The following is a 15194-nucleotide window of genomic DNA, read 5'->3' as shown; positions in this document are numbered from 1 at the left end:
TGTCATCATGAAAGTGCTACCCAAACTATATTCTAGGAAAATGAAAGATTAAGTAAAATAAAAAGCTCAAGAAGAGGTTATGGTATTAAAGAATTTATAGTGAATAATGAACTCAATAAAAAATGGAATTAAATTTAAATAGTTGTAAATGTATTTATAAAACATTAAGGTAAAATATAGATGATTAAAATACATACTGTAACAAATCATAATTTTATTGCAATAATCTGGGTCCAATGCTCAAATAATATAAAAATGTTTAGGAACTAGAAGAAAATGAAAAAATAAAATCATACCCTTTCATTCATGAATTTACTATCAAAAAACAGAAGGCAGAGGCTGGCCCTGTGGCCCAGTGGTTAAGTTCACACACTCCACTTCTGTGGCCCAGGGTTCACAGGTTCGGATCGCAAGCGCAGACCTAGCACTGCTTATGAAGCCATGCTGTGGCAGGCGTCCCACATACAAAATAAGGGAAGATAGGCACAGATTTTAGCTCAGGCCACTCTTCCTCAGCAAAAAAAAAAGAGGAGGATTAGCAGTGGATGTTAGCTCAGGGCTAACCTTCCTCAAAGGAAAAAAATATATATATATACATATATATGGTAAAAAAAATCTCTGAAATTTAAAAAGTAACCATTATTTAAAAATAAACAAAATTTGTACTTTCCAAAATCACTTAATATTTATATAATAAATATAATAATATACATAGTCTGTATGACAAAAGTCAGAAACTAAAAGTAAAGTCAAAAAGAAAAAAAAGTATAGCAAAAAAGATTTTGTATAAGGACAGCACTTATGACAATACATGTGTCAGTTACACATCCACAAAGTAGTAACCATCATTGAGGACGAATGGCACTGTGTTGAGCATTTACATACGCTAGCTCATGAAGTCCTCACAGCTACATTATGAGGTAGATAGTATTATCCTTTTTAAGGTGGATTGGTTACCTGCCACCAAGGTCACAGAACTAACAAGCGGTAGAAGTGAAATTCGAATTCAGTTCTGTTTTACTTTGAAGCCCATGTTTATAATCTCCTTCTTCTGTCCTTCCAGGCCGTCCTCACAGCAACAGGTCTCTACGACTTTGTGGGCTTTTGCACAAGCCTGGACACAACAGAGCATATTACACACCTTAGCTCCTTTAATCCTTGCAACAACCCTCTAAGAAAGGCAATATTTATCTTCATTTTCTAGCCAAAGAAACTGAAGTTTACAAAGGTGGGAGGAGGACAGAACTGAGATTTGTCCCCATGCCTGCCTGGTTTCAAATGCCATGTTATACATTCTCTTTTACAAATGACACAGGCTCAAATTTAGATAAAAGACAGAATCAAACTATATTTTGCTTTAAAAAGATATATTGCAAAAAAATACTAAAGAAAAGTTGAAAATAGTGAATAATGTGAATAGTGATTGCTTAGAGAAACAGAAATAAAGAAGGTGTTTCAACCTTAATTTTAGAAAAAATAGAATTCAAGGCAAAAGTATTAGACAAAGAAAATCATTTTATTTCTTTAAATTCTAAAATCCAAATAAAAGCACATCGTTTCTGTACTTTTATGTGGCAAATATTAGAGCACTCAAATATTTAATGTGATAAAATAAAAGAATCTGACAAAAGCACAATAGTAGTGATAGGTTATAAATACTTTGAATTTTTGACTTATAAAGTAGTAAAAATACAAAAAATTAAAAGGAGTATATAGAAAAATGAGGATAATGTAAGTTTGTACTTGATAGAGTATATACTTTTCAAGATTCCATAAGTGGTAATATAATAGCATGCTAGCCTACTAAAACAAATCTCAATAAAATATCACCTATTCAACCCACTTTCTGATCTCAATACAATATTTAAAGAATTAACAGAAATTGTAACAATTAGAACAACAAAGAAAATTCTGAAAAACTCTGAAGGCAAAGAGAATATTAAAACACAATTGACTGCTTAGAAAACAGCCCTAGAAACCGTCTCTATAAACAGACGCAACATCAGAACCTTACAGCTTCAGTTATGAAACAAGACAAGGAAAACAAAGGAACTAGACACTCGAGTAGAAAAATGGAACAAGAGCCAGGGAAATAGATCTAAGAAAAGGTGAAAATTAAATGTAGAATTTAAAGAATTCAAAGATGTGAAAACACAAGGAATGTTGACTAAATCTAATTTTATTTTTAAAAAGAGTAAAGTGGCAAATCTGGACAGAACACCAATAAGAAAATCAGTCATGAGAAGATAGCAGTATACAGAATCAGAGGAATTGTTTCCTTTTCTTGTATATAAAAATATATGACTTTCTAAATAGAAATACTAATTAACAAAATTCTGTCCAGGTATAATGACGTGTCAGTGTAAGTTCATCAGTTGGAGCAAATGTACCACTCTGGTGGGGGATGCTGACAATGGAGGAGGCTACTCGTGTGGGGGAAGGGGTTTATGGGAAATGTCTGTACCATCTGCTCATTTTTACTACGAACCTAAAACATCTAAAAAATGAAGTCTATTAAAAAACTAAACTCAACTTATAAAAAAACTTAGATGATAAAAGGAACTTAAAAATTGTACTAGACTAATAACTAAGAAATATTTGCATAAATTTTAACTCAAAAGATAACCAGGGACAAGTTTCACTGCTGAGGTATTTCAAACTCACATAAAAGATTTTTTTATATTATATAAACCATCCCATGGAGTAGAAATATTAATGTAATGAGCTAGTTAATTCATTAAGAAAAAATACATGATAATCTCAATTAATGAGGAAAAAGACATAAACCATTATTATTCAACTATTCATTATTTTTTAAAATCTAACAAAATAAGAAAGAGGGTAATTTCTCAACATTATCAAGAATATCTTACTAGTTCAAGATCAGAGCTATTCTCCTTCGGTCTAGGAACAAGATAAGGATGCTTCTTATCAACATTGGTACTTACCATTATTCTGGAAAATTCTAGCACCTGGAATACCATATGAATCTAAAATAAAAAGGATAACTATTGAGAAGACGATTCTTTTTCACTATTTTTAGATAATATATATACTTGCCTAGAAAGCCTGAGAGAATCAATTATAAGAGTCAAAAATTATTTAAAACAGTTGAATATAATTTGGAAATGATTTGCTTTTTTATGTGCCAACAATACTAGTTTGGAGACATCATATAAAAGAAAGAACTTATTCACGTACATTGAAAACACCAAAAGTTCCCATCAGAGAAGAGAGGCACACCATTTTCCTGCATGGGTAGACTAAATAGTCTAAGTTCTTCCTAAAATAATTTATAGATTTAAGAAAATCAATCTGAAAGTATGTTTTTTTCCTTTGGAGAGAGAGACGACAGTCTGGAAGAATGCATCTAAATTCATAAAGAAGATAAATAAATAAAAAAGAGCTGAAATCAGGCAATTATTTAGGAAAATAAAAGGATGAAGACAGCACCGCTTGCCGTATGTGTTATTAAAGTCTGTTACTTTGTGCAGCGTTTAAAGCTATAGGACTTCACATTACAGTCACATGGGAATCACGAGCAGTGAAAGAAAGGTTTAGATGATAAATTATTAGAGTTTTTGTGCTTTTTCTCTTGAATGATGCAAACTGTTCTCTGTAAAATCAGTCTGGCTGTGGACGACTCAGTTCCAGGACTCGATCTGCCGGAGATGCTGCCGCTCCGCTTGCTCTTCTTGTCTCTGCACAAGCACGCAGGACCGAACGCCACCCTCCCCAGCAGAGTCAGCTTAATTCTGTTTTAGTAGCTAGTATTTGAAATATGAAGGGGTAACTGAAATGAATATTATTGAAAAGTTCAGTATTTTTTTAATTCAGCTGAACCTGTACATAGAGCAAAATGGAAGCTGGTACAGTTCTCTGGGCAGACTTTCCTTGACATAACTTCCACAAAAGCAGAAAATCCAGCTGCATGGGTCACTTGAGATAAAAATGGAGTCACACCTAGGCCAGGGGAGGACAGCAGGGGGCGCACGTAATGACCGCGCGTTCCAGGGGAGACGCTGCACCTCCCAGCTGCAGGAAGGGCGCAGGGAACCCTGCTGCAGATGCACCCCGGGAGCTGAGTCGGAGTGTGGAGTCCGATGAGAAGCAGGTGGTGCAGGAAGCAAGATCTCATTTGTGACCTGTGCTGTGGGCTGCTGACCCAGGACACCTTTGGCTGCCTTGTCTTCTCCGATTCCCCTGGGATCTCATGCTCCGTCATCCCTGAAGGAAAAGATTGAGATATAGAATCTGTTGGCATCTTGTTAGTTCTGGAAGAGCAGGACTTCTGAAGAGAAAAGGCAAGCCAAGAGAGTCCAGTGGGAATCAGGACGATTGGCCATGGGGCAGCTTCATGCACTTGTCAGAAAGGACCCCTTCTGTGTCCCTGTTCCAAGGTTCACTGCTGGCGTCCCTCTCAACACTGAGAGGGACAGGAGAGATCACGCCGAGACAGCCCGGGGCTCAAGTCCCCTTCAGACACATCAAACCTGCTAGCAAGTGCTTGACACTTCGCTTTTCCAGACAAACCAATCCTATCACCATCAACAAATCCTTGTTATTCTAGACTTTGAATGCCCTCCCTGTTCCCAACTCCTTGTCAGTCTGGTCTAGATACAGACTAGTTGATCTGCTTCTTTCTGGAAGAAGGGCTCCCTGTAGTGAGCGATTTCTCCAGGCTCACGGACAGCTCACTAGTACACAGTGGGGCCCAACCACAATTCTCTCCTTCTAGACATTAGGAGCATATTTGTGGGTTTTGTTTTGGGGGAGTTTTTTGGTGAGGAAGATTGTCCCTGAGCTAACATCTGTGCCAACCCTCCTCTAGTCTGTATTTGGGACACCACCACAGCATGGCTTCATGAGCCGTGTGTAGGTTCACACCCAGGATCTGAACCCGAACACCGGGCTGCCAAAGCAGAGTGCACAAACTTAACCACTTAGCCACCGGGCTGGCCCATCTATAGGCATACGTAGATTTGATGGTGCATAAGACATGCGCTGCCGCTGAGTGACCCGATCCCTCCTGAGATAATTCATTCAGTGTGTTGGACTTAATGGAAATATATAAATGAGAAAGTACAAACTCCAATGAGTTCTGCCTCCAGGCAAGTAGCACAAGTGTAATGTCATCCAATGACTGTAGGGAGTGACAGGGATTGGGGTAGCCTGGAGAGCACATGGCATCCCTGAAGCCATGCAGGTTCACTTATGTCCTTAAACACCACATGGGACAAATAAAATGCTGAATTCACCTCGGTCTGCAATTTGCTGCCATCGTGCCTCAGGCCAGTCTCTGGTGTGGCATTAGCAGCCTCACGTGGGAAGCCGGACCATCTAACGTTCTTATTGTGTGGACCAACTTATACTCGGCATGCTCCAAAATCAACTTTTTTGAAAAGGAAGCAGTTCACTACAAAATGACCAGGAATTATTTGTTTTAAATCTTTCAGGAATAAATTTTTAAATGATCCTAAACTTCTGTGACAGTTGGATGTTGGTTCAGATCTCTTCCCAAAACTAGAGAGATTATGTTTATTCCACAAAAATATTTATTATTAATAATAATGTTAATATTTATTTACCTTTCTATGTGTCAGGCACTATGCTAAGTATTTTGTTCACATGATTAAAAGTAATCCTCACAACAAGATCATGAAATTGGCACTTCCCACAAGGAGTGCAGGGCAGAATCTTTGCTATTGTTCTTTCTCTCCTTGTCCCTGTGTGTTTGTCAGTGATGACACACATTCTCTTTACCTGTAACACTAGGTGCCAGGCACTACAATCCTTAGAAAGAAACCTGGTAAAAAAAAAATTTGTACTGGGGGCTAGCCCGATGGTGCAGTGGTTAAATTCACACGTTCTACTTTGGCAGCCCGGGGTTCACCAGTTGGGATCCCAGGTGCGCACACGGCACCACTTGTCAAGCCATGCTTTGGTGGCATCCCACATATAAAGTAGAGGAAGATGGGCATGGATCTTAGCTCAGGGCCAGTCTTCCTCAGCAAAAAGAGGAGGATTGGCAGCAGATGCTAGCTCAGGGCTAATCTTCCTCAAAAAAAAAAAAATTTATACTGATTTATTCTGCAAGAGTGCATAGACTGATTAGATCAAGAAACGCAAACTGCTTATTTTTTAGAGTGCTTTTTTTGCCAGTTGTTGTCTATTGACTTGTTAAAACACCCTTCCCTGGTGTTGTAGACAGAGCCCGGGTGGAGAGTCAAGCCTTGTCCACAGCAAGAGGCTGCCTGCCTGCCGGGCAGGAAGAGCTCATCCTCCTGCAGGAGCAGGTCAAGAACGGGACACTGTCTGTGGACGAAGCCCTGGAGAAATTTAAACAGTGGCAGGTGGGAAAGACTGGCCTGGAGATGATTCAGCAGGTAATACTGACCCCATCCCTTCTGGAACATTCCCTCACCTGCAGCGATCCTAGCCTCCTTGTAAATGTTTAGTCTTCACAAGAAATACAGATTATTGTTCTTTTGTTTTTCACTACCCACAGGAATGGGGGAAAAAAAAAGATGTTTTCAAACTACCAATTAGAAGTTTGAAACTATCCAGACTTTATGTTTACAAACGTTTGGTGGACCGATGCTGGGACGCGGGTATCAGCGCTAACACCCAGGCAGCTGCATGGCTGTCCTCAGAACAGGGAACGTTGTGTGCGTCTTCCTGCTGAAATGAGGGTGACGCTTCTTTACACTTAAGCTGTGCCCAGCCTCCTGAAGAGTGTCCTATGTGGACCAGACTTAAAGGGACGAGAAAACGGATGAAATCATATCAGGCAACAGTCCTAAACGAAATGTAATGAATTTTATCTCCTCTTCTCCTCAACTTTTGGGGGGGAAAAAACCCTATATATGTGTCAGTCAGGATTTGCAGAGAAATGATGCCGAGAGTATTAACTTCAGATGAGCTTGTCTTCTATAAATACAATCTACATCCTGAGAGCGAATTAGAGGAGGTGGTTCTGAGATGAGACTGAAAACAAAATAAACCATAAACACCCCGCGACATTCCTGAGTGACGGGTCAGGACCGTCCTCTATTCGTCCCACAGGCCTTCCCTCTCCCCAGATGCGCCTGCAGTGTTTTTCTTATCATCATGGAAAGCCCCAGTGCCTTAGAAACCAGTTCTCGGGCAGCTGTTTGATTAAACACATTTAATTAGCTAGTTTAGACCAAAGTATAAATAATCATTAATAGCTTAATGTGCCACCATTCCCAAGAGATCATTTTTATTTAAAAACAATGCTTAGGAAATCATTTTTCAATGACAGAAAAATTAGTCCCAGTGGTGAAATTTCAAAGAATGTGGCATATAGGCAGGAGACAGTTGAGGCCAGGGGCGCCCCCAGCACATCTAAGGTCCCTCCGGTCAGAAAGGGCCCATCTCCAGGGCAGCTCTGGCTGTGGGCCGACGGCGGCACCTGCTCGGATCGGGCCTTGTGCAGCCAGGACGGCCATTTTGCCAAACAAACGCGCACCGTGCCGACCGTGGAGCCCTGCGCCCGCTGGTCGCTCCTGGCCGGAATTACAGCGCTGCTCCTCACCGTGTGCCGAGGCATCTCCATGAGACCTCCCTCCTACCCCCAAACAGGCAACACGTGCTCAAGCGCAGACCTGCAAACCCCTTTGCTAGGACCGCTGGATTAGATAAGCTTTGTTGAAATAAATCTATTGTCCTTCATCCTCCTTAGACCCTTCACTAATAAAGCTTACAAGTTAGAGAAAGCCAAACAAAATGTCTTCTTGGAAATGATTTCGCTACTTGTTTTATTAAATTCTTGGTTGTTTCTATTTTGTTTGTATATTTATATTCAATATTGTTTTAGAAAGAAATTAAGGTGGACCATGCTCACTACAGCAGTGCCCCCTTATCCTCGGGGGGATATATTCCAAGACCCCAGGGGAGGCCTGAAACCTCAGATAGTAGGAACCCCATATATGCTGTGTTTTTTTCCTATGCACACATATCTATGATAAAGTTTAATTTATAAATTAGGCACAGTAAGAGATTAATAACAATAATAATAATAAAATAGAACAATTCCAGCAATAGACTATAATGAAATTACTGTAGATCTTAGCACCTCCGCATATGATTTTTTTTCTTTTCTTACCAAGGCCAGAACTTTCAACATTTCCTTTAAAGGAAGCACTCAGTGGCTTCTTTTTGGCGTGTACAAATTGCCAGCATCACTACTCTTGCGCTTTGGGGCCATTATTAAGTAGAATGAGGGCTACTTGTACACAAGCACTTTGATGCCCCACAGTGGATCTGATAACCAAGATGCTGCTAGTGGCTGGGGCGGGTGGTGTGTACAGTGTGGATCCCCTGGACAAAGAGATGATTCACGTCCCAGGCAGTATGGTGCCAGATTTCATCACTCTACTCAGAGCAGTGCACTTTTTTTTTTTAATTGCAGTAACATTGGATTATAACATTATATAACTTTCGGATGTACATCATAATATATTTCGAATTCTGTGTAGATTACATCATGTTCACCACCCAAAAACTAATCATAGTCCATCCCCTCACATGTGAGCCTAATCACCCCTTTTGCCCTCCCCATTTAGCCTATGGTAACCACCAATCCAATCTCCAACGCTATGTGTTTGTTTGTTGTTGTTTTTATCTTCTACTTATGAGTGAGATCATATGGTATTTAACTTTCTCCCTCTGACTAATTTCACTCAGCATAATACCCTCAAAGACCATCCATGTTGTCAGAAATGGCCAGATTCCGTCATTTCTTATGGCTGAGTAGTAGTCCATCGTGTGTAAATACCACATCTTCTTTATCCATTTGTCCCTTGATGGGCACCTAGGTTGCTTCCAAATCTTGGCTATTGTGAATGATGCTGCAATGAACATAGGGGTGCAAGTATCTTTATGCCTTTGTGTTTTCAAGTTCTTTGGATAAACACCCAGCAGTGGGGTAACTGGATCATATGGTAGATCTATTCTTAATTTCTGAGGATACTCCACACTGCTTTCCATAGTGGCTGCACCAGTTTGCACTCCCACCAGCAGTGTATGAGAGTTCCCTTCTCTCCATATCCTCACCAACATTTGTTGTTTCCTGTCTTGTTAATTATAGCCATTCTGACCAGAGTGAGGTGATACCTCATTGTAGTTTTGATTTGCATTTCCCTGATAGCTAATGATGTTGAGCATCTTTTCACTTGCCTGTTGGACATCCGTATATCTTCTTTGGAGAAATCTCTGTTCAAATCTTTTGCCCATTTTTTAATCGGGTTGTTGGTTTTTTTGTTGTTGAGCTGTATGAGTTCTTTGTACATTGTGGCTGTTAAGCCCTTATCTGATATATGGTTTGCAAATATCTTCTCCTAATTGTTAGGTTGTCTTTTCATTTTGTTACTGCTTTCCTTTGCTGTGCAGAAGCTTTTTGCTTTGATGTAGTCCCATTTGTTCATTTTTTCTTTTGTTTCCCTTGCCCAGTCAGACATGGGACTTGAAAATATGCTGCTAAGACCGATGTCGAAGAGCATACTGCTTATGTTTTCTTCTAGAAGTTTCATGGTTTCGGGTCTTACGTTCAAATCTTTAATCCATTTTGAGTTGACTTTTGTGCATGGAGTAAGGGCATGGTCTACTTTCATTCTTTTGCATGTGGCTGTCCAGTTTTCCCAACACCATTTATTGAAGAGACTCTCCTTTCTCCATCATATGCTCTTGGCTCCCTTGTCAAATATTAGCTGTCCGTAAATGTGTGGGTTTATTTCTGGGCTCTCGATTCTGTTCCATGGATCTGTGTGTCTGTTTTTGTGCCAGTACCATGCTGTTTGGTCACTATGGCTGTGTAGTATATTTTGAAATCAGGGAGTGTGATACTTCTAGCTATGTTCTTTTTTCTCAGGAATCCTTTGGCTATTCAGGGTCTTTTGTTGTTCCATATAAATTTTAGGATTCTTTGTTCTATTTCTGTGAAATATGTTGTTGGAACTTTGATAGGGATTGCATTGAATCTATAGATTGCTTTAGGAAGTATGGACATTTTAACTATGTTAATTCTTCCAACCCAAGAGCACGGAATATCTTTCATTTTCTTTGTGTCTTCAATTTCTTTCAACAATGTTTTATAGTTTTCGGTGTACAGATCTTTCACCTCTTTGGTTAAGTTTATTCCTAGGTATTTTATTCTTTTTGTTGCAGTTGTAAATGGGATTGTATTCTTAATTTCTCTTTCTGCTACTTCGTTGTTAGTGTATAGAAATGCAACCGATTTTTGTACAGTGATATTGTATCCCGCGACTTGACTGTATTCCTTTATTGTTTCTAAAAGTTTTTTAGTGGATTCTTTAGGGTTTTCTAGACATAAAATCATGTTGTCTGCAAAGAGTGACAGTTTCATTTCTTCTTGTCCGATGAGGATCCCTTTTATTTCTTCTTCTTGCCTGATTGCTGTGTCTAGGACTTCCAATAATATGTTAAATAAGAGTGGTGACAGTGGGCATCCTTGCCTGGTTCCTGTTCTTAGAGGGATAGCTTTCAGTTTTTCTCTGTTGAGAATGAAATTTGCTGTGGCTTTGTCATATATAGCCTTTATTATGTTGAGGTATTTTCCTTCTATACCCATTTTATTTAAAGTGTTTATCATAAATGGATGCTGTATATTGTCAAGTGCTTTCTCTGCATCTATTGAGATGATCATGTGATTTTTATTCTTCATTTTATTAATGTGGTGTATTACGTTGATAGATTTGTGGATGTTGAACCATCCCTGCATCCCTGGAATGAAACCCTCTTGATCATGATGTATGATCTTTTTAAAGTCTTGTTGTATTCGATTTGCTAGTATTTTGTTGAGGATTTTTGCATTGATGTTCATCAGTGATATTGGCCTGTAATTTTCTTTTTTTGTGTTGTCCTTGTCTGGTTTTGGTATCAGGATAATGTCAGCTTCATAGAATGACTTAGGAAGCTTCCCTCCTCTTCAATTTTTTGGAAGAGTTTGAGAAGGATAGGTATTAAGTCTTCTTTGAATGTTTGGTAGAATTCACCAGGGAAGCCATCTGGTCCTGGACTTTTATTTTTGGGAGGTTTTTGATTGCTGTTTCAATGTCCTTACTGGTGTTCGGTCTATTCAGATTCTCTACTTCTTGGTCCAGTTTTGGAAGGTTGTATGTTTCTAAGAATTTATCCATTTCTTCTAGATTATCCAATTTGTTGGTGTATAGTTCTTCATAGTAATCTCTTGTTATCTTTTGTATTTCTGAGGTGTCCATTGTAATCTCTCCTCTTTCATTTCTGATTTTATTTATTTGAGCCTTTTCTCTTTTTTTCTTGGTGAGTCTAGCTAAGGGTTTGTCAATTTTCTTTATCTTTTCAAAGAACCAGCTCTTGGTTTCATTAATTTTTTCTATTGTTTTTTTAGTCTCTATTTCATTTATTTCTGCTCTGATTTCTATCATTTCCTTCCTTCTGCTGATGTGGGGCTCTGTTTGTTGTTCTTTTTCCAGTACCTTTAGATGCACTTTTAGATTGTCTATTTGGGATGTTTCTTTTTTGTTGAGGTAGGCCTGAATTGCTATAAACTTCCCTCGTAGAACCACTTTTGCTGTATCCCACAGATTTTGGCATGTCGTGTTTTCATTTTCATTCGTCTCCAGGAATTTTTTGATTTCTCCTTTGATTTCTTCATTGACCCAATCATTGTTCAGTAGCATTTTGTTTAATCTCCACATTTTTGTGTCTTTTCTGGTTTTCTTCCTGTTATTGATTTCTAGTTTCATACTTTTGTGGTCAGAAAAGATGCATGGTATTATTTCAATCTTCTTAAATTTATTGAGACTTGTTTTGTGGCCTAATATGTGATCAATCCTGGAGAATATTCCATGTGCATTTGAAAAGAATGTGTATTCTGTGGTTTTTGGATGGAATGTTCTATATGCATCTACTAAGTACATCTGGTCTAATGTGTCCTTTAATGCCAGTGTTTCCATATTGATCTTCTGTTTGGATGATCTATCCATTGGTGTAAGTGGAGTGTTAAGGTCCCCTACTATTATTGTGTTACTGTCTATTTCTCCTTTTATGTCTGTTGATAATTGCTTTATATATTTAGGTGCTCCTTTGTTGGGTGCATAGATATTTACAAGTGTTATATTTTCTTGTTGGATTGTTCCCTTTATCATTATGTAGTGCCCTTCTTTGTCTCTTGTTATAGTTTTTGTTCTAAAGTCTATTTTATCTGATATAGGTATTGCTACCTGTGCTTTCTTTTCTTTGACATTTGCATGGAATATCTTTTTCCATCCTTTCACTTTCAGTTTGTGAGTGTCTTTAGGTCTGAAGTGTGTCTCTTGTATGCAGCATATACATGGGTCTTGTTTTTTATCCAATTGGCCACCCTATGGCATTTTATTGGAGCGTTTAGTACATTGACATTTAAAGTAGCTATTGATAAATATGTATTTATTGATATTTTGTTACTTTTTTTTCTGGGTGTTTTAGTAGTTCTTCTCTGTTCCTGTCTTTTTCTCTTGCTCTCTGTCCTTGTGGTTTGATGGCTTTCTTTACTAATATGTTTGATTTCTTTTGTCTTACTTTTTTGCTTACTTATTATAGGTTTCTGATTTGTGATTACCATGAGGATCCTATTTAATATTCTATGTATATAATAGTCTATATTGAGTTGATAGACTCTTTAGCTTGACCTCTTTCTAAAAGCTCTATTTTTTCATCCCCTCCTCCCACATTATGTTTTTGAAATTATATATAGTCTCTTGTTTAGTGTGTGTCTATCCATTACCCTCTTATCATTGAAATAGGTGATTTTAGTACATTTGTCTTTTAACATTCATATTATCATCACAGGTAGTTGATCTGCTACCTATACTATATTTTTACCTTTACAAGTGATTTTATTGCCTGGTTTTTTGTTTGTTTTTTTGATAATTTTTTTTAATCTCTATTTGTAGTCATTGCTTTCCAACTTAAATAAGTCCCTTCAGCATTTCTTGCAGAACTGGTTTCTTGGTGATAAACTCCTTTAATTTTTGCCTGTCTAGGAAGTTCTTTATCTCTCGTTCCATTATGAATGACAACCTTGATGGATAAAGTATTCTTGGCTGTAGGTTTTTTCCTTTTAGCACTTTAAATACATTGTGCCGTTCTCTTCTTGCCTGTAGGGTCTTGGTTAAGAAATCAGCTGATAGCCTTATGGGTTTTCCTTTATATGTCACTTGTGGCCTTTCTCTTGCTGCTTTTAGGATTCTCTCTTTATCTTTAATTTTGGACATGTTAATTATAATGTGTCTTGGTGTGGGCCTCTTTGGACCTATCTTGTTTGGAGCTCTCTGTGCTTCCTGTACTTGGATGTCTGTTTTCTTCCCTAGTTTAGGAAAATTTTCATCTATTATTTCTTCAAATAAATTTTCTGCCCCTTTGTGTCTCTCTTCTCCTTCTGGGACACCTATAAGCTGAATGTTAGCATGCTTGATATTGTCCGAGAGTTCCCTTAGACTGTTCTCATTCTGTCTAATTCTTTTTTCTCTTGTCTGTTCAGCTGGGGTGATTTCCTCCAGTCTTTCAACTAGCTCACTGATCCATTCTTCCACATCCTCTACTCTGCTATTGAGTCCCTCTAGTGAATTTTTCACTTCCAGTATTGTATTCTCTATTTCTGATTGGTTCTTTTTTTATATCTTCCAGTTCTTTGCTGGTGGGCTCACTGTGTTCACCCAGTCTTCTCCCAATATCTGTGAGCACCCTTCTGATATTTTTTTTGAACTCTTTGTCAAGTAGGTCACTTGTTTCTGTTTCATTTAGTCCTTTTTCTGGGGTTCTGTCCTGTCCCCTTGGTTGGAAAGTATTCCTTTGTCTCCTCATTATGCCTCTTTCTCTGTGCTTATTTCTATGTATTAGGTGAGTCGGCTATGTCTCCTGATCTTGGAGAAGTGGCCTTATGTATGAGATGCTTTATGAGGCCCAGCAGCGTGCTTCCCTCTCTTCACCAGTCCAGAAGATCCAGGAGTGACTCCTTTGTGGGCTACCTGTGTCCTTCTGCTGTGGCAGGGTTGCTCCCACTGCAGGTACCCAGGGAGTCTAGTCTTTCCTTCCCTGGCCAGCTGTTTGTAAATCTGGTTTGGGGAGCCTCAGCACTGCTGGCTACAAAGTCTATCCACAGACTCCTGTTGCAGTTTTCCTCTTAATTGGGTTGGTACCCAGTGTAGCTGGTTGCTAGGCTCAGGGGCTTACAGTTGTGATAGGCCTCAGGCCTACAAGGCTGTTGTCAGTTCTCTTAGGAGTGCTGCTGAATGGGGCTAGCCCTAGGCTCAGGAGCAGTCAATTGTTTCAGGCTTTGGAAGGTGGGGCTGGTCTTTTTTATGGCTATTTGTGAAGCACAGGTCTTCTGCCACTGATAAGCCTCACCCCCCACAGGACCACACACACCATCAACACAGTCCTGATCCATGCACACTTCTCAACCCCCTGGAGCGTACCCTGATGCCTCACTGCAGAGGCCCCCACCTCTCCACCAATGTCCGCCACAGTTCACCTGGTCCTCACACAGGCCCTGCCCCACAGAGGCAGACACACTCCCTTGCCTGTAGAGAATCAACACCCAGCCAATGCAGGCTGAAAAGTAGCCTGAGGGCTTGCTGTTAGGTGGGGCCAGTCCCTAGGGCAGGTTGCCTGCCATGGCTGAACTGGATTAAATCTGTGCTCTAGTGGGTGTGGCAGACCTCTGGGCGAACAGGCCAAGGGAAGAACCTCAACGGCACCCACCGGGGTCTGTGTCAGTACGCCTCGACCAAGTCAGAACAATGGCCCCCACGAATGTCTCAGTCTCCAGAGAGGTCCCTCCTCTCACCGAGATGCCCCCAGAGCCCAGCAGGTGAGTCTCATTTCACCAAAGGACTGTCAGCTTTCTCTCTGGTGATGTTAGTTTGCTGCAATGAGTGAGTTTGTGCGTGGGCCCTTTAAGACCAGATCTTTTCGGCTTTTGGCTGATAGCTTTCCTGGGGGTATCCTCCCTGCAGTTAATAGCCAGCAAAGTCAGACAGTAAGACCCCCATCTCAGCTAGACTGTGTCTGAAGGATGCATATAGCAGTATCGGCCCCAATCCAGACCTCACTCCTCCAGGGTGGGCTGCATACCTTAGGGTGGCTCCCGCCTGGCCAGCTGAGAAGTTCTGCTGCTCCCAAAGGTGGCT

General features: G+C 39.7%; 1 protein-coding gene across 19 annotated transcripts in view; it reads left to right on the top strand.

Moving 5' to 3' along the window:
- Positions 1-15194, top strand: part of BANK1 (B cell scaffold protein with ankyrin repeats 1) — a 313259-nt gene that overhangs the window by 285147 nt on the left and 12918 nt on the right. For all 19 annotated transcript variants that reach the window (XM_070614152.1, XM_070614164.1, XM_070614161.1 and 16 more), the window contains one exon: positions 6208-6386. In XM_070614152.1, the coding sequence (XP_070470253.1) occupies positions 6208-6386 (179 nt within the window). The remainder of the gene's footprint in view (positions 1-6207; positions 6387-15194) is intronic.

Source organism: Equus przewalskii, chromosome 3, assembly GCF_037783145.1.
Source record: "Equus przewalskii isolate Varuska chromosome 3, EquPr2, whole genome shotgun sequence".
In the NCBI taxonomy this organism is placed as follows: Eukaryota; Metazoa; Chordata; class Mammalia; order Perissodactyla; family Equidae; genus Equus; species Equus przewalskii.
Note: the sequence above shows the minus strand (reverse complement) of the source record. Positions and strands in the feature narration are given on the sequence as shown.